The sequence below is a fragment of the Hibiscus syriacus genome, unplaced genomic scaffold, assembly GCF_006381635.1.
Source record: "Hibiscus syriacus cultivar Baekdansim isolate YM2019G1 unplaced genomic scaffold, ASM638163v2 tig00110831_pilon, whole genome shotgun sequence".
NCBI lineage: Eukaryota > Viridiplantae > Streptophyta > Magnoliopsida > Malvales > Malvaceae > Hibiscus > Hibiscus syriacus.
Window position 1 is genome coordinate 4,855,123 of NW_024062882.1, and position 20,748 is coordinate 4,875,870.

General features: G+C 32.6%; 1 protein-coding gene across 2 annotated transcripts; it reads right to left on the reverse strand.

Annotated features, from left to right (window-relative positions):
- Window positions 1-9,074: 9,074 nt before the first annotated feature.
- On the reverse strand, window positions 9,075-12,565 carry LOC120142671. 2 transcript variants are annotated; one of them, XR_005517872.1, is made up of 3 exons: window positions 12,180-12,565; window positions 12,014-12,103; window positions 9,075-10,908 (listed from the first exon to the last, which is right to left on the reverse strand). XR_005517872.1 is itself a non-coding variant. In XM_039157198.1 (2 exons), the coding sequence occupies exons 1-2, from the start codon at window positions 12,500-12,502 to the stop codon at window positions 12,046-12,048; spliced, it is 381 nt and encodes a 126-aa protein (XP_039013129.1). In that variant the 5' UTR covers window positions 12,503-12,565; the 3' UTR covers window positions 11,954-12,045. The 2 variants fall into 2 exon arrangements, 1 of the variants encoding a protein (XP_039013129.1); XM_039157198.1 differs by lacking the exon at window positions 9,075-10,908 and having other exon boundaries at window positions 11,954-12,103.
- Between the last annotated feature and the right edge of the window lie 8,183 nt (window positions 12,566-20,748).

The window sequence follows — 20,748 nt, forward strand, 5'->3', positions numbered from 1 at the left end:
TCGCCGCCGTTTCATCGAGGGTTTTTTTCATGATCGTATCACCACTAACCAAGCTATTTCAAAAAGGGTTTCATTTTGTATAGAATGAGAAGCACCAAGAGAGCTTTGATCAATTGAAAGAAATCTTCACGCAAGCCCCCGTTCTGACACAACCGGAGTCGGGTAAAGACTTCACCGTCTTTAGTGATGCGTCACTAAATGGGTTGGGTTGTGTTTTGATGCAAGGAGGGAAAATTTTGTCCTACGTGTCTCGTCAATTCAAACCTAACGAATGGAGCTACCTTACCTACGATTTGGAGCTTGTCGTAGAGGCTTTTGCTTTGAAGATTTGGAGGTACTACTTATTCAGGGTGAAATGTCACATCTTCACAGATCATAAGAGCCTTAAGTATTTACTTACTTATAAGGAGTTGAACTTAAGGCAACGAAAGTGGGTAGAGCTTTTGATTGACTACCCAGGTAAAGTTAACATCATTGCAGTTGCTTTGAGCAAGAAGAATGTGGTGGAGTTGTGAGCTTTACTAGCACGTCTGAGTTTGATTAATTCGGGTTGCCTTTTGGCCGATTTGATAGTAAAAATAGATCTAGTGGGCGAAGTTAAGAGATCACAAGGTTCAGACAACTGATTGAAGGCCCAAGTAAAGCAAGTCCTCTGAGGTGAGGTCATTGGTTTTGAGTTACGTGATGGACGTGTACTGTACTTTCGAGGGCATTTACGTGTGTCGAATGCCAGATAGCTTCATGACAAGATCTTTCAGGAAGCACGTTGTAGCCCCCTCTCTGTTTATCTAGGTAGTAACAAGATGTACCAAGAGCTCCGAACATTATTTTAGTGGCTGAGCATGAAGAGAGAAGTGTCTGAATTTGTTGCCAAGTGCTTGGTGTGCCAATAGGTTAAAGGGAACATTAGGTTTCCTCAGGGTTGCTACAACCAATTCAGATTCTGTAGTGGAAATGGGAGAGAATGATGACGAACTTTGCAACCAGAATACTGATGAAGAGATTTTGGCATGATGCAGTGTGGGATTTTGGCATGCGCTGTCTTCTGGAGACCAGAACAACATCAGACTTGTAATGACTTTTTGAATGAGATCCTGATCTTATTTAGTCAACATGTCTTCTGGAGGTACAACCTTTTGTCTCTTATCTTTCTAACGGTTCTTGAATCGCATCAATCCAATATCGGGAACTCAAGATACGTTCATTTTAGTGAAGACAACTCATGCAGAAATTCCTATACGAGATTAATACGTGATTTTGTAAATATTACGAATTTTCAATATTTATATTAATTATTTTTAATATAATTTAATATAGGATGATGCATTATCTTTTAGGATTAGATTTATTATTTTATTAGGAATTAAGTATTTGTTAATACATTATTTTTAATTATTATTATTTTATTAGGAATTAGAGTTAAGACATGTTTAGTTTATTATTATTTTATTTATTAGTTATTTAGGACCTTTAGAACTCAGCCTCTATATAAAGGAGGTTCGTTTAACTTTGTAAATAATATTTCTTTGATTAATAATACAACGAGAGTTCATTTTTGCAAGTGCTGATTGCCTTGTGCCTTCGAAGCTTATTCTCCTTGAGTTCTTTCAAGTTCTTGTGAGGGAGATTAATCTTCACACTCCAATTTACCTTTTCATCGCGACTAGGAGGGTTGGTTAGAGCCATATTTTCGTGTTTTCCTTCTCATTGTGACTAGGAGGGCTCGATAAGACATTATCCATCTGCACCATCAATCATCTTTATCGTTCACCTTCATAAGGGAGATCTTTTTGATTTCTTGGTTATCTTATTTTATTTTCAATTTCTTTATCTTTTGTTTATCTTGTTCTAATATTGTTCTTACCTTGTTTTCAACACTTAAAAGAAACTCTAAAAAACCTAATTGCTGCCATCACTTTCCCTATTCATCCCCCATTTGTTCTTAATCGAGTCTATAGTTTTCTAAGTTTGATTCTTCAACAAGAGCAACTTTCATTAACTCATCACCGCTTCCCTATCACAATGTGAAAAGTCAAAGCCAATTTGATTTATCTTTGACCAAAGAATATTTTAATGGACAATAAGGCAGTGTCATTGGTAATTATCAAGGTTCATTAATGGTAAAAATGGAATTTCTTAAGAATTAAATTTTAAATTTAATTAATTGGTTTAGTGCCAAGTGTATTAATTATTTAATACTAGAATAATCAAGATAGTCAACTTATTTTTAGCCATTTTCTTTCATTTGGTCGAAACCACCAAGCTCACCAAGGTAAGAATTTTATTTTGATTTTTGGATTAAGTTATTAGATAGAGAATTAACCTACATGAAATTCTCTATCATTTGGTACCGATATTTCATGGTGAGGATGATTATGCGTTGAGATTGAAAGTTAGGGTTCATATAGGGTTTATGAATTTTGAAGAATTGATGAATGTTTTTTATGTTTTTGATGTTAGTAATTAATCCTAAAGCATGTATGATGATTAAAATCATGTGTAAAGGCTTATGTAAGGCTCGATCAAATTAGGGTTTATGGAGTTTGAATGGATTTTGCTTTAATTTGATGTTAGGATGATAGGAGGTTGAATTCATTCTTGAAATTGAATGAAAATCAAGCTCTAATTTACTTAGGGTATTTGGCCATTAGGGAAATTTAGGGAGGAAATGTTGAAATAATTCATATGGTCTTGTATTGATATTAGAAGTGTTTCATATGACTTGGAGATCAATTTGGACCAATTTGGAAGTTGAATAAGAAAATTGGTTAATAAATAAGTTTTGAGAATTGTAGGACATTATTGCAAGAATGAGATATTTGAAAGGTTCAATGCTGATTTTTAATATTTGAAATGCTGGAAATTTAAGTTAGCAAGTTGATTGGAACCAAATTACAAGTTTGGTAAAGTTTAAGGGTAGAATTTGAAATGTCTCAATATTATAAGACTTGATTTTAAGTTTATTAAATGTGAAGGTATCATAATACTAGAAATTTTATGGACATGCTGACTTTTAAGTTCATCTATTTAGTTGGGATCAAATTTTAAGTTTATAAAGATGGATGGTCGAATTCAAAAAGTCTAAGAAAGTTAGGACGAAATTGCAAGTTTTTGAATGTTAAAGTATTGATTTAGGAATTTTAATAAGATGCTGGAAATTTTACAAATTAAAGTGCAATGATCTAAATGGTGAGGGATTATTATGAATTTAATGGAAAAGTTAAGGCGAATTCTAGAAAGAATTCATAATTAGTGGCTTGATTTTGTATTTGACAAAAGTTGAAGGGTTAATAATGGAAATAAATACTTATGGAATTTAAGGAAATATTTTGAGAAGTTTGAAATTACGATGAAAGTACGATTTAGTTTTATAATGATTTAAGTATCAATTTTATTTCTATCAAATTTTATAATTACACTTAGATTATGTTACTTCGATACTAACATGAACATGTAGTATGAACATGTAGTATGAACATTTTATGCTATTATATGATGTCGCCAGACCACGCTAAATCTAGTGATTCGAGTAGCTTGAAAGGGAAGGAAAAAGTTTGAGATCGAGATGGTTATCGTGGAGAAGGTTCGATAGCAAGGCAAAAATGAGTGCATTTAATTTATATTTATGTTATCGAACAAACATTGACTTGCGATGAGCCAGTGTCATAATTACTATGATAAAAAGTGATTCCTAAGTTATATGAATTGTGATTCTAGCCTATATGTTCATTTACTAAGCTTATAGAATTAGGGAAAAGAATTAAGGATGCAAATTAAGGAAAGTTATCTAGAAATTCATGATTCGAACAATAAATTTAGAAATTCACCATAAATTATATATAAATGATTAGAAGATGAATTTTATACCGTTGGATTTTTATATCAATATAGTTTTGTCTAAAACAAACGAATATTGATTTTGAGGTCTATACATAAAGATATGAGTTTTTAATTGAGAATAGGTCAGAAAACAGGAAAACAGATTTTGCTCAAAACAACTTTTGTTAGCCAACTTTGAAAATTTTCTATAGATTGTACAAGTTGAACTAGAAGAAGTTCCTTATATGGTTAGATTCATATTCGAGTTTAGTTTACATTGGTATTAACGAAATAATTTGTAAGTATGTATATGAATACAAAATAATATTTCTTTGAAAGTAGTGCAAATTACCAGATCATGAAATTTTGATAAAATTGTATAGTTGAAGCATTTGAGAACAAAGGATTAATTTTAGAGCTTAGCGAGGATTATATTTTGATTTATTAATCAAGTGTAAAAGTGAATGCAATTTACTTATTCAGCTATTTTGATTGAGAACGACTTGTGATAAGTCAACCGTATTTACTTAAAGTATGTTTTCTATCTTAAGCATGGATTTTTATTTTCATAAAGTTTATATATGTCTTATGAATGTTCACGGTACGAATTACCCAAATTATGATTTTTATGAGATTGATTGGAAAATGATTCTGAATTGAAATATTGATTATGAAACGAACAAGATATAATCAAACAGCCTATTGTATGTTGCACTGAGAGCGTAAGTACAATTGGTATGCCATTAAGTGAGTACTTATCAATTATCATTTATCATTTTCCAGTTATTTGAACCATTGGTTCTCATGTGATGATTGCACTGAAGTACATTATATGTTTCTGTTTTAGTTATGATTGGCACTGAAGTGCCTAGTTCGTGCCTTTCAGTTCTACTCGAGTACCTTATATTCTCATAAATATGCATTGGACTATGAAAATAAACATGAAAGTTATGAATGACATTTCAATTAACAGAAATCATGACATGATTATTTGTTTCAGACATAATATGAAAATGAAATGAAAAATTATGAAATATGTACGAATGACTAGGATATGATTTTTTTATGTTATTTGATATTGATTTACATGATTTTTGATGAAATCATGAGATGATGATTTTCAGGTTTCAAGGGAAAATAAACTTGACCAGCTCGGTTCAAAAGTTTTAATGTTTTTATTTAAATTACAGTTTTATGTTATAATACTTTACAAAATTTATATTTTATATCATTTTAGTTATGTAGTTGCTTCACTAAGTTTTACGTAGCGTATGATGGATTTCATGCGTAGGTTCGAATACAGTAAAGGGCGTGAAGTGAGTAGCTTGCCAACATTTTATGAGAATCAAACCTACCGACAATATTAGTAAGACATCTTAACTTTGACTTATTAGTGGCATGCACATTATAACTATTGGGTTGCTTTATCAGATTTATTTTATAAAAGGCTGTAGTAATAATTTAGGGTTGTTTTAATTTTGGATAATTTTAGCTATAATCATATTATGAATGAATATTATAAATGGTTTAAAAAAGTTTTAAATCAAGCAATATTAGACAGATGTATATAGATATGAAACAACATGGAACTGCCTAATTGTTGCATAAAAATTAGCCTTGTTTGGGACAATAAATTATTATGTTATGACTATGCATACTAAAGAAAATACAATTTTTAAATTATAAGAAAATGGTATCTTAAAACACAACAAAATTTTAAGCATTTATTTTCAGTAAATGTCTGTTAAGTTGATGTAACATCTTTAGTTTGTATTATGAGACGTATATGGGCTATGTGTGTTACATAAACATTGTTACCGTATTTACAATTATTAAAGTTTGAAAGTATTATAACATTATATATTTGAAATATATCTTGAATGTACTATCGAATACACTATATAAGGTGTATATTATCCAAAAGATGGATAAAAGAATTATGGATAACATTGTACCATAGATACGAGAAGGAAGATTTTATTACCTCCATTGGTGATAACAAAAATATTCCTATGCGTATTTGCTAAAGGAGAAAAGCAAAGTTATAGAGAAATTTATTCTCTATAAACAAGAAGTTGAAAACCAATTTAAAAGATTAAGATGATAAGAATTAATAGTGGTTGATGAATATTATTCACAAAATGGTATTATTCACAGAGTAACACTATCGTGCTCTCCTCAATCAAATAGAGTAGACGAAAGGAAAATCAGATTCTAAAATGAATGATGAACGTAACACTATGAAATTCTGAGTTGTGACAAAACATGTAGGGGAGAAGAGAAATTGTTCTTTCAACTAATTACCTTTTAAATAAAGTCTCCAAGAAAGAAAAAAAAAAGTCAAGACACCATATGAGTTATGAAAAGGTAAAAAAACATGCGTCATACAAACACTTAAAAATGTGGGGTGTCTTGAAAAGGTAATGGTCATATTACCATAACAAATGAAAATTGATCCTAAATAATGGATTGTATTTTCTTTGACTATCCTAATATTTTAGAAGGATAGACCGATGCTAGTTATAATTAGATATTCAAGATATCAACGATACAAGTGAATATGTTTCACATTGGGAGGAGAAGTCGTGTCATGGGAATCCTTAAGAAAACTGTTATAACCAGACTCGTAATGGAATCTAAGTTTGTAGCTCTAGATAAGTCTGGAGTATAAGCTGAATGACTTTGGAATTTATTGGAGGATATTCTTGAATGGCTGAAACATGTGCCCACGGTATGCATATATTGTGACTAGCATAGAATTCCAAGTATAACGGTAAGTCGAGACATACATGTCATCAATATAATACTATAGGCAATTAATCTCAAAAGGAGTTATCTCTGTTGATTTTGTAAGATCAAAGGATAACATTGTAGATCCTTTAATCAAAGGGTTAAATTGAGTTCAAATTGAGAAAAAATATCTTAAGGAATGAGACTAAAGCCTATAGATTTGAAGGCGTCATGTGAAGAAAAATCCTACCTAGTTGACTGGAGATCCTAAGATCTAGGTTCAAAGGGACACCCTAATTGCATAAATCGTGTACGATCACTATGGGGGTCTCTCATCCAAAGTTTGTTCCTAAGATGTAAATATTGATCAAAGTGGTACATGCTAAGCAACACTTTTAATGACCATTGTGTGCTTCAGTGAGCTGAGCAATATAAGTCACCTATGTGAGAGTGAAGTGGTGTCGCTTCAAGGAGATTATTGGGCATAATTGTTTCAATCTCTTGCAGAACTAGACGATGCCCATGGTTTTATGGACATACCTATGATAACTAAATTTTTTTGTCAAAGAGGTAGTTGTGTGAAGTATGTCACCGTTTACACAAACAACAGAACAATTCAAAGACATCACATCTACTGTTAAGTCAGTAAAGTAAATATAATGTCACAAGGGAATGTTCAAATAAGGACACCTATCCATCCTATGCAACTATCGATCATAGAGTCTATCACCACATTGTGTTAAAATGTTTTTGATAAAATCGTCAATTTCATTCATGTGGGGGATTGTTGGAAAAAGAGTGAATTTCATTGATTGATTTAATATTTAAATTAAATTCATATTTTTTTACTATTACAAATTAAAAGATATTGTTAATTTGAATATTAGTAGGATAATTATTCTTTGAATATATCAAATTAAAATGTATTTATTATTTATTTAACTTTGAATATTAAAGATAATTACATACTTTTAATATTTCAAATTAAAATAATATCTATTTAAGTTTGAATAGTAAAAAGTGTGTATCTTTTGAATATTTCAAATTAAAAGATATTATTATTTGTTTAAATTTGAATGTTAAAAGATATTTGATTTGTGTAAATCTCTCTTAGAAATCCCCTAGAAATACTGTGCTAACCTGCTAGGTTAAACACATGTTTATAATTTAGAACAAGTTTTGTTATCTCAGAATTCAAGAACTTGAAATAAAATCTTTTTTCTCCCACTAGTTTTCTGGTGATAGATGAAGGCAATAATAGTTCATGATCTCTGTAGCCGTAATACTATAGTTGATCATCTAGTTAGTATATACTGAGAGACAAACGACTAACGATCTCAAGCATCAAAAGAGTTACCGAAAATATGTTTTAAGAAAACTGTGTAGCGGTAGGCCTCAATTGTTTTCGATTGAGAGATCAACAAGAAAGAGTATTTTTATTTCTATATATTTTTATATTGTCTTTAAGAAGTTTAAATTATTTTATTTTCTCAGATCCGATTTCGTTTCATATTGTTATTTTGCGTAAAAAACTTGAGACATAATAAATTCGTTCTATATCTATTCAATTCAAGTATTGATAAGTCAAATATATGTAACTCACGATCTGTCTCGTTTCATTTAAAGCTCTAGTAACCACATTTCATAGCTAGGATAATAGCAGTGAGAGAGCATTATTAGTATGTTTGGCTGCCGCACAGTTAGCAATGGCGGCTGATCACAGAGTTGGAGTTCCCAACGGAAGCCGGGATTCAAGCACCGACCTCGAAACTCAGGCTCAACCCCAAATTTTTTCAGTAGGCGACAATCTGAATAAGTCACATTACTATGCTTCTTCCTTTCATTATGCATCAATAATGCTTTTTAATTGAACATGCTTGTTGTATAACCTGCAGTTTTCTGGTAAACCTCGAACCACGATGTGCTCGAAGTGACGATGGCAAACTACGACTCCTGCTCGACGAGTAGACCAATCGATACTTATACCGGTGGCAACACGGTCATAGCTTTGTCTTCACCGGGGAAACGAACGGTGACACATTGTAACTAAAGAACATATTATTAAATTGCAACCGCAACTTAATCTAATAACTGCATCATAACTAGTATTTACAATTTGAAAACATAACTATTTTTAAGGTAAACTACATCAGATACCCCCAAACTTCAGGCATTATATCATTTATACTATTGAACTTTCAATTTTTTTCAATTATAGCACTGAACTTTAACTTTCATTTCAATTATACTACTAAACCATTAAATTGTTAACGACATGATGACGTGGCTACCGACGTGACTGTTAATGATTTAATGATCCAGTGGTATAATTGAAACGAAAATTAAAATTTTATACTATAATTGACAAAATCAAAAGTGTAGTGATATAACACTTAAAGTTCGACAGTACGCAATAGGGTTTGTCCTTATTTTTAAGAAATAAATTATGCGGTACAATGACTTACTCAGAATTTGGTTAATTTCCCATACAAAACATTTTACCTACAATTTGTCAAGACAGGACATTTGACCCACAATTTGAAGATAACATTTAACCTACAATTCAGTTCAGTATAATCCTATCTTCAGTTACAGCACAGCACAGCACACAATTATGTAAAAAAAATTACACAAAAATTCTAAATATCAGTAAAAAAAAGCGAAAATTCCAATCCAAATCTCATCAATCATCATCCCATCACTATACAATAGGGGGCGGATGCACTCAGCCCTAGGGGGAGAGCATCCATTAATTAGTTAGGGAAAAACAATGAAATTTAGTATGATATATTAAAAAAAATATAAAAAAAATAAATTTTTTTACACATCTATTATTTTTAAGAAAAAATTAAAATTGTAAACCTCATCATTAAATTTCTGAATCTGCTTTTCTTTAAAACAAAAAATGGAAAGTAACCAGCTGTGCTAAGCATGCACAGGAACATGTACCGTGGGGTTGTTGCTAACCTCATGCGCTCAGAGATCGGATCACATTTCAAGTCGTTTCTGTAAAGTTGTTATTGTCCGACAGGACCAGGAGCCACCAGTATCGGAGTCGGCTGATTGTAGGGTGGCACCGGCAACACCGTACTCGAAACAGGAGGTGGAGGAGCAGCAGCAGGAGGAGGAAGTTGCGTCAGAGGAGGATTTGGGTCAGTGACAGGCGGTGGAGGTGTAGGAGTAGCCTCCTCAACGGCTGGTGGGCTGGGTGGTGGGTAAGGGCTAGGCTGGTTAGAGCCAACGGCCGGCGAAGGCGGGCTATAAGAGGAAGAGGAAGAAAAAGGTGCTGCGTTAGGGAAGACATTGGGTGGAGGGCCGCAAGAGTCGCCGTCGCACTTTTTCGAAAGCGACTTACGGTGGCCGTGACGAAGCAGCCCGAATCCCAATACAAGACCCGAAACCACTAACACCGTAACTACGAAGATGAAGATCTTTGTTGCTTTCCCCACATAACACATAATTTTTATTGTTTTTTTACCATGCAAAGAACAAGAAGCTGCAAATCTGAAAGCAGGGTCTGTCCCTGTTTTTGTTCGGTTGTGTGAGAAGATAGGATTTTTGATATGGTCCTTGTTTCATTGTGAGTTTAATACAATGGGAGGTGAGTTACCGAGTTTGGTGGGAGGTTGGGTTGGATTTTGCCATTTGGGGATCCATGGGGAAAAATAGGGTTAGTGAATTAGTGACGATTGCACGTGAAGGCCATTTAGAAGACAATGAAATATGAGCCTTTGCAATGTTTCCAAATTTGTGCCCAAAGCTCAATATTTTAGAACTCTAGCTCAAAGCTCTAGATTTTAGGGTTTAGCTTTTTAGTTTTGGGTTAGTAGAGTTTGAAAATTGGTTTAGGTTGCTGTATGTGGCGTGGTTTGGGGTTTAGTTATGAATATGGATGGTATTACAAACTGGAATACTCTTGATTTAAAATCATATGTTTATATTAATAGGATGATTCAAGGTGTAAGCAGTTTGATATCATTTAAGCAATGTTTCAGGTTCGAGTCATTGTATATGTAAAAAAATCTCCACCGGAAGATTCACTCACTAAAATCAGATGTGCGACCCGAATCGATCCAAATTAGATAGGACGAAGGCTTAGAATAGTATTACAATCAATAAAAAATGTGCATGAATCGGTAATGCAATTCAATATGTTTATCATTATATTACGAGTGAATTAATTTAATAATTATGGATTAAGGAGTTAATCAGATAGATGTAGGGTTAGTGAACCGGTGATGGAATATTTTGTGAGTGGAGCCAGAGGTATGTTTGCCATGTCACTCGTCGAGATGGAGGTGGTTGCTTGGTTCTGGCCCTCGTGGGGTTTAAACCATCGGCAAAGATCCCTCGTATTAACTGTCGATTAAGTTTAAAATATTTATTAATAGCCAGTTAAGTTTGAAATATTATTTATTAAAATGTTAAATTTATTATTTATACTACTTCAACACTGGTAGTTGAATTCGAGAACAAAATTAATAAATTTAAAAATGAAAGATATCATCTTACTTTTTTTTACCACATTTTATTATTTTTCATAGTATCTCAACACTTGATAGAGTGAGTAAAACTTGATTCGACTCGAAAAGTCAATTTTTTGACTCGACTTGAAAAAAATTCAAGTTCAAACCGAGTTGTAAAACGCAACCCTAATAACTCGAAGTTTTTAGTAATTAATAGATTAATTTTCATGTTTGAGTCTAAGTTTTGAATCGAGTCTCTCGATTTTATATGGTATATATAAATCACATATGGAGAAAATACGAATATATATATATATATATATATTGTGTATATGGTTATAAAATACCATTTAAATTAGAATGAAATAATGCCATAATATTATAAATATTTATAATTAAATTTAAATAAAAACTCAAAAATTTGAACCAATTTGACTCGACTCGAAAAAATTTCAAGTCAACTCCGAGTTATGAAATAGGACTCGTCAACTCAAAAACTCGAAATTTTTTGACTCGACTCAATCGAACGCTCACCCTAGATGTTGAGATTAATGTATAAAAAAATTGACACCCCTAATTTAAAGTAATAAGCATAATGAGATTAAATGTATATTTTAAGATTTTAATTTAAATTCATGATGTATTTCTTTTCAAGCGCGAGTAGTTCTTAAACATGAATGATGCATGTTGAATTCTCTTTTCCTTTATTTGGGTGTAAGAGATACAAGTCATGCATAAGGATAATAACAGGATAAAATTTCATCTATCCTACTTTTAACTCGATATGAATTTAATTTAATTTAATTCAACTCAATTTTGATTTAAAATAAAATAATAATTTATTTATTCTAGATTCGAACTCAAAATTAAAACTAGACCCGATTTTTATTATTAATATTATTTTAGAAGGGTTTTTTTTTATAATTTTATATAATCACTTGTTGAATAAATTTATAGAAATATAATTTTACATATAGAAAATATTTTCATTTACGTACATTTGATCCCAAAAAGGAGAAGCATAAGCTGATCAAAAGGGTGTGGGAGAGAACGCTGGTATACTCATCGTCTCACTATTATAATCATTCCTGAAAATCACAAAATAATATAATTAGTTAAATTTAGAAAAAAAACAAATATATCATAAAATAAATATTAACCAACCTAGAATAGAAGGAATTCTCATTACGGCTAACCCTGTGAGACTTGAACTTGTTTTCACCGTGACTCCTTTTTTCATCAATCTTATTCCTAGATTCCGAACCCAATACGACGCCGTCTTCCCGGATAACCTGGAGAACCGGTCTCCAATGTCGAGCTGCAGAAGAGGCGGAGCCACAAAATCCCGACTTGTTCGAGCGTTTCGCATGGCGGCGACCGGAGGGGAGAGGAGTCACCGCGTGAAGAGCCTCATACTCATCTTCATGTGACGGCGAGGCTGATGTAGGTGGGCGATAACATGAAGCTAATTCTTGGAAGAACTTCATTTATGTGGCGTTGGAGTCGAATTGGGAGGAGAAGGAGAGAAGGTTCTGGATTGGTTTGAACATGAAAGGATGGAGAGGTGGATTACTTATATATACACACACACATGGACGAGAGATGGGAGTGGGGTTAGATTTGTGAAGTAAATGATGTTGAAAGTGATTTGTTTTTGTTACATTGATTAGAAAAATTATTTGATCTTGGTTTCGTTAGAAAAAAATTACAAAATAATTCACCCCTAACATTCAGTGATGAATATTTAATCGAGTTGATTCATGTCAAAAAAATTTAAGTTAATTGAACTCATGAGTTATATTTTTTGTGTTGCCCTCCAGTTCCAAGTTTATATCTTGATTAATCTGGACTGACTCAGGTCACACACGTAGTTTTGGTGAGTGAGTCTCCCAACGAAATTTTCTGCATATACAACTTGAACCTAAAACCTTATTTAAACGATATCTAGTTGCTTATCACTTGAATCAATCCTATTGATAACTCATAAGTCATATTTTATAACTCGACATTTATTTGAAACTTTTGATCGAGCATAAATAAGTAGGACAAATGTTATACCTCTGAAGATGTTCCTTCAAAAGCGATAAGTTCTCCCAAATATTATACCTTCAAAGATACTTATATGTGAGCAAAAACTCTCATGCCTATCAAATCCTTTGGGGTTATATATCCATCGCTCAATCATAAACAGTTAGGGATAGTAAATCGGCGGGGTGAAATTTTGTATCCACTACATACCCATCGCTAGTGATTGGTAAATTTTTAAATTCACACCTGTTCATACGGGTATATTCTCAAATCCACCCCACACTCACTACCCAACTGGTTACCCACCACCCATCTTGTACCCGCCTGACAGCAACCTCACAAATTATATAATAGACAGTCTTTAATTCTAAAAATATTTATACCCTAACATTTGGTTAAATTACAAGTTATGTCCTATAAAATCTTAAGATTTGCATAATAGTCTCTAAAATTATACCTAAATTCATAATGATGTAAAATTTATATGGTGGGTAGTTATTGGGCGGGCAGATGTGAGACGAGCGGATGTGGGGCGGCTAAGGTCTCGAACCCATCATCTACCCACTATCCACCAGAAGCATGACTTTTTACATTTACACCCTTTTACTACTCACTAAACTTATAATCATCCAGTCTCAATTGGAGCGAGTGCGGTATGAAATTCATAAAATTGTACTTGTTTGTCATACCTATAAACAGTTGATAACATCATTGGCAAACTCAAGAGATCTATCAACACCAAATCCACTTCCAGGTGATTATTCACATACTTTATCAACCTACTAATACTCATAATAACTCAAGGTATAACATCAATATTGAGGGTGAATATATAAATTATCATACAAAACTAAAGGGGCTATTCATATTTTCCACCACGATTCTCTAGCTAGAAGCCTTCTATACTCTCTTCGAAAACAATTGATTCTGACTCTTAATATAAATTAAGGAGGTAAATCGCCTACCACAGTCATAATCTTAATGTTTCTCTCAATAAATTTAAATATTTATTAAAATGCAAAATAATTTGTAGAGCATGGAGCTCCAGTGCCAACACAAATATCTAGTGATTATAGAATTGGCCAATGGATTGTAATTGTAGAAATTGATGTTGAGAGCCACATGACAGAGTTGGGGCCCTCGACACGTATGTGGGCATTTAATGAGAAACCAAGCCTGACATAGAAGAATCTACATAACCAATGACATTAAATGTGGACTGTTGAGAATAATTAGGGTTTAGGATGCTGCAACTTGACACAATCCTAACCCTCGAGGGAATTCCAATTCATATCTACCACACAAAAAAAAAATGTTGCTTCACTGCATGGCGTAAAAGCTCAGTGAGATATACAATATATATATATATATATTAATTGTTGAATTTGAGAAGGGGCAAAGAGAATGGCGGTGGCGGTCCCAAAAGGCAAATGAAGATAGCAATATTCATTGGCCGTGGTGGTCCCAAAAGCCAAATGAAGATAGTAATATTCATTGTCCCCACTCTTGAGCTCATTCAAAAATTGCCAAAAATTCTATTGGTGAAGCCAATTGAAGATAGTGAGATTAAGTAAAAATCTCTTTGCTCAGGATGGATGCAAGGCCCTTGGTCATTGTAATGAGAGAGAGAGAGAAAAAAGAGGTTGTGTGATTGTAGGCGGTTCATTTTTTTGATTTGGACAAAGAATTTCAATATGTGGTTAAATTATGTGAAGGAGATAAAGGAAGATGTTGTCATCGATAAATTTATAGAAAGAGATCGAAGGGGGAGAGAGAAAGACTCCTCAATTTTGCATAATAATTTATACACGCATCCTTAGTGTTAGTGTCATGTCTAGGTTCATGATTATTATTTGTAGGTCGGCAAATTTAATAGACCTAATCATTATACAACAAACTTTATTAGTGATGTAATTGATAGCAGCCATATCAAGTGACTAGTTGTTTGCAGGGTCGGCTCTGGGCCAGGATAGGAGGGGCGCCCTCCTAAGACCCATAAATTAAAAGGAAATTTTAGTATCATATATTTTATTTTTTAACAATAAATTAAAAAAAGACTATAAAATAAAATAATGAGACCCATAAGTTTATTAAGGTTAATAAATCGTTCTTCTAATTCCCATAAAATCCTAATTCAATATTTATTTTCTAAAATTCAATAAGAATCCAATTGAATTTCTTTCATGTTGGTCTCTTCAAATTCCCACAATCAATGCATCAAATTTCTTTCTCAATTTTTCATATCAATGAAAAATTTTATTAACGTTTTTTTCTCCTCAAAATTCAACGAAAGGAAAAAAAATTAAGTTTAATTAACATGCTTCGTTTCTCATCCATATTTAAAAATTCCTATGAAAATTGTTACTCTCACCTTTTAATTTTTCATATTTTTCACAAACACGAAGCACAAAGTTACAATTATTTATAGTCAAATGCGATGCTTGAATCATATTGAATATTGTTCTTAAAATTCTAGGTAAGATCATATTTCCAAATTCTTTCGTTTGATATTTATATATTTTTAAATTCTTGATAAGATCATTCTTTTATTTTCAAATGCTATGTTATGCATTGAGACAAAATTGTTGGAAAGTATTGATATTGATACTATCATCAATGATTTTGCATCAAGAAATGCACGCAGACAATATTTTTATAAGTATTTGTATGCTTAAATATTTTTTGTTGTTGATATTTTTGATATTGTAACGAATTTTTATTTGTTTAATTTAATAAATTAAATCATAATAGAAATTTTATATTACATATTTCTTAAATTTATTTTGAATTAGGGGCCCACTTTTATAATTTGGTCCCAAGTTAAAAAAATAGTCAGGACCGACCCTGGTTGTTTGGAGGACATAGAATTCCGAAGACCTCCGAAGACTATAAAAACCTTGATAGGTGAAGAATCTCCTCCGAAAACTTTGATCAGGAAGAAGATCCGAAGGAGACTTGATGGTTATACAGCTCATTTCTTCAAGATGGCATGAGAGGTTGTAGACAAAGACTTGAGTTCTATTTTCCGGCTGCTTGAATGAATCCACCTCTCAATTCTACTATAATTACAAAGGTCCTTAATAAGACCAATTCTAGAAGTATTAGAGACTATCGTCCAATTTCCTGATGCTTTATAGTCTACGAAACTATCATTAAAGTCACAGTCCAATTTCAGAAAACATATTGTTTGCTCCGGGGCTTATGAGTGATTATGAAAGAATTACATTATCATCCACACGTGCATTGAAGATTGATCTGCAAAAAAGCCTTTTGGGTTGCCCCAACAATTTATAGAATAGATGGAAGGATCGATGCATTACTAAGTCTAGGTTTCTTCATCGTCCTGAATGGTAGTTTGGAGGGCTATTTTCGAGGGATCACAAGGAAGACAGGGATCCTCTTTCCCTTACATTGGTCATAGAGGTTTCATTTTGGTTATCGAATTTGAGAGAATAAAAATTTGGTCAATTATGTTATCGATTCATTATAGTTTAGTCAACGAACATAATAGTAAAAAATGTTAATTTCTAATTTAAGATATGAATTTTAAGATCATTATTTTTTTTCCACATTCTTTAAACAAAAAACTCCAAAATCTTTACAAACTTCTCTCTAACACTAACCATCATCCTTGATGTTACTGCGGTCATCGTTAGTCATCGCACACCTCTTATCCAAACTCTAACTCCTTCACACTCTCATCTTCATTCGCCCAAATCCCAATAGCCCCCAACCTCATCAATTCCATTTGCGTCACCGCCCCGTGCATGGTAGCATAGCACATCTGTCGACACCGTTTTTCGCTCGGGCAGAGAAATGACCGATATCGACTAGGGGTTTTTCTCTTTGAAAAGTGTTTCGAAATGTGAGGAGTCGCCACCAATAATTTAAAGTGCGATTGGAACATTATAAAAACAAGGTGATTTTAATAAAACATTTTATTTTTATCAAAATACCAAGTTTTAAGGTCTATGAAAATCTAGAAATCAGATTCGGGAGTCATTACGCGTGGGGAAGGATTAGCACCCCACAAGCATCCAAAAATTGGTACCTAGTAGATTACCCTATATTTAAAGTTAGAAATTTCGAGTTCAATCTTTATTTAATTTGAAAATCATTACAGATGCAAAGTTGAAAAGGGTATTCGTTTATTGAGACCGATAGCATTCGCTCCCAAGCGTAAAAGCGGGAGATCAACTATTGTGTCTAATAACCGAATATTGCCTCGTTTTAGAAATCATAATGTGATTTTGAAAAGGATATCGACCTATTTCGAGAATCACCAGAAGTCAACCCTAAACATACTTACGGGAGATGTACGATTAATTTCCTAATAAGTGAACATTGCCTCGGGTTTTAAAATAGAATGCAATCAATAATTTTTTTATTAATCCTAATTAAACTAAGGATAGATTAAGGCTTTTTCTATCTTAAAGTATCAAATTATGAAAATTAAAGAATCTAGGGGCTCTTACCTAAAAATCTAAGCTCTAATATTAATCATACTTAATTTTAATTTGTTATTAAATTGAATAATCGATAGGGTCCCTCGAGCATTTAGACGAGGGCCAACTCGAATTATTCCCTAAATTAAAAAACTAGAGTGAAATCTATCCTAAAGTAGAGGTTCTAACTTTAACTTAAATTAATTTTAATCAATATTGCAATTCGAATAATTAAATTGGAACATCGAGCAAAAGCAATGACCAAATTAATAATTCTCTTAATTTAATGACTAAATATGAATCGAATAATTAAAAGATTATGGACTAAATCTAAAAAAAGGGTGATCCATCAAGGACTAAATTAAAAGGATTAGAATATTAAAGATAATTAAATTATAAAAGGACTAAAATTAAAGTACTAGAAAAATGAAGGGTAAAAATAGATAATAAAAAATAGTAAATTAAAGTAATGAAATTAAAGGACTGAATTTAAGTAAAAAGCAAACGACAAGAATTTAAATGTGTATAAAATTAAATAACAAAAATAAAAGAGCAATAAAAAATAAAATGTTAGCATTAATTTTTAATATTTAACCCGGACCATAAATAACGTGAGTCGTATCCCGGGGCGAGTCACCACAAGGTTGTATAATAATAACAATAAATAAAATTAAATAAACAATGGTTAATATGCAATAAAATAAAAAAATCAGTAGTTAATTTGAAATAATGAAAGAAGCATAACAAGTGATCATATTGTAAATAAGCGGAACAATGTATCAAAATTAAAATAAACAAAATGTAAATAAAATGGGTTAAAATATAAATAAACAGAAGCATCATATCAGAATTAAAATAAATAAAGTGTAAAGAGATGACTAAAGCATAAACAAACAGAATAAACATATTACAATTAAGATAAATAAAATATGGATAAGTGACTAAAATAAAAATATATGAAATTAGTATGCCAAATTCAAAATAAATACAACAAAGAGAAGATTAATGACCAAACTGTAAATAAACGGTAAAGATAGGGGGGACTAAAAAGGAATTAACCCTTAAATTAGGGCCAAAACGTAAGACACCAAACTTTGGGGGACCACCATCGTGATTTGTCCCTCAGCACGGTGACAAGAATGCAAACACACGGACAAAGTCTGGGGACCTAAGAGCAAATAAATCAACAAGTTAACACTCAGAAATAAAAATGAAAAATAGCAAGATAAGGACATGAAATTTGAAAAGATCGCATGATAGTGACCAAAATGCAAGATAGAGGAATTTGGTAGGACTGCGAAAGGGATTAGAACCTTCAGGCCCAAAAAAAGCTCCTAAATGCCCCAAAACGACGTTGTCTCGATTATTTATAAACCCCTTTTCTTTTTTTTTCCTCATTTTTCTCTTAACCCTATCTCATCACTCAAACTCTCTGCACTCTCTCTATTTTCTCGAAAACTGGCGATGAGTGTCGTCGCTGACAGTCGCGTCGACCGTCGGTCGCCGTCGTCTCTGACGATCAATGGCCACCAAATTTCAGGGGTTTGCTCGTCTTGGCACCGTGAGGTCGAATCGAGGGCTTAGTTTTGTGAGATTCTGTCCCCAACTTCACGAAAAGGGCCAAGAGCATTTTGTCTTTCGATGCTTCTACCGCCGCTGTCCGCCGTTGGATCGCCTCTGTTTCAATATATGTTGCTCACCTCGTTGGTACACTCCTCCCCACCGTTCGGATTAGCCACAGGAGGTCCCTAACGCCGGTGAAAGGTCCGACCGCAAGGTATACTCCTATTCTTTTCTTATTTTCATTTTTTTTCTTGTTTTTGTTAATTGGAATGAGTAGAAAAATAACAAAATGTTTGCTTGGTATTGCTTTCGAAAAATGGAGGGAGCCCTCTACAATGCTTAGTTATGGGGTTTTTATACCCATTACACGTAAAATAAAAATAAAAAAAATTATTGATATTGCTTGTTGTTGATGGAGTGTTGGATGACAGGGTTGGTGGCGTATGTGTCAGGCAGGGCTGGTGGCACAGTGAGTGGGGTAGGAGCAACAACCGGGGCATTGAATGTCCCGGGTACTAAGGGATTTTTGTCCCTTTATTTTTTATTTTATTATTATTTTAATTTGGGTAAAAAATTGGTGCTTACAACATCAAATAAGACCACTAGCGTAGCAGCATGAGTACAAACAATAACCCAAAGGAGGGGATGCTAGTCGGGTGAAATAGGACGAAGGTTTGCTGCAGTTGAAGGATAGAGATCCGATTGACAATGAGATAGGGGTGCCGGAGACGCCGGGTAGAAAGCGAGCAGAGGACCAAGGATAAAGGTTGGAGGCTGACATTGACGGGTAGTTGGAGCGCAACATGCACGATGGGTGGCCTTGGGGTGATCACTATATGTTGGTAAAACACATGGAGGTCAAACAATAACCGGAGACAACGACCATAGTAGCAAGTCTGAAGGTTAAGATCAAAGACAGAGCCATGATTCCAATTTAAGGGGGGCAAAGTATAATTAATCATAAAAGTAATGAGACAATATATAATTAACAATAGAGAATAAGGGGAGCAAAATCAAAATAAATTAGAAATTGGAGCGCTAATTTAATATTTTCTCATATATTGTTTTAATAAAAAATAGAGGTCAGTGGCGCCCGGGACAAAAGTAGTTCCGTCATGATTAGGATTATAGATTTAAAAAAAATAGATTTGAGATTTTTTTTGTTTGTTGATAGTGAAAAATATAGATTTAAAAGTTTAGAGATTATTGTTATTAATTAATTTTTTTTATTAACGTATCACATTATTAAATAAGTTGAAATTAAAGACACGGTGACTAAAATATAATGAACTAATAGTATAACTGATTAAAACATATTTTTTTCAAAACCAATGATCAAAATAAGATATAGAAAATAAAAAAAAACATCAATATAATTTATCCTAAAAATAAATACAAAGTAAATTTTTAAACCGTGATAATGTGTTAAGGGTGTGTCTAAATGTACCAAATGTTTTACTAAACATACCAATGCTTTTAATAGAATAATAGAAAAGGAGAGAGAGGGCATCATTTTTATTTCTTTATTTTTTTTAATAAATGTGTAGGGTGTATGGGTGGTAAAGAAATAAAAATAGGCAAATGAGTTATGTTAATGTGTGACGCACGGGTTGGGTGTTATTCGATCAAAAGTCTGCTATAAATTTGTTCGATTAAAAATATTTGTGATACCTGAAAATTTAAATAAAAAAAATTAA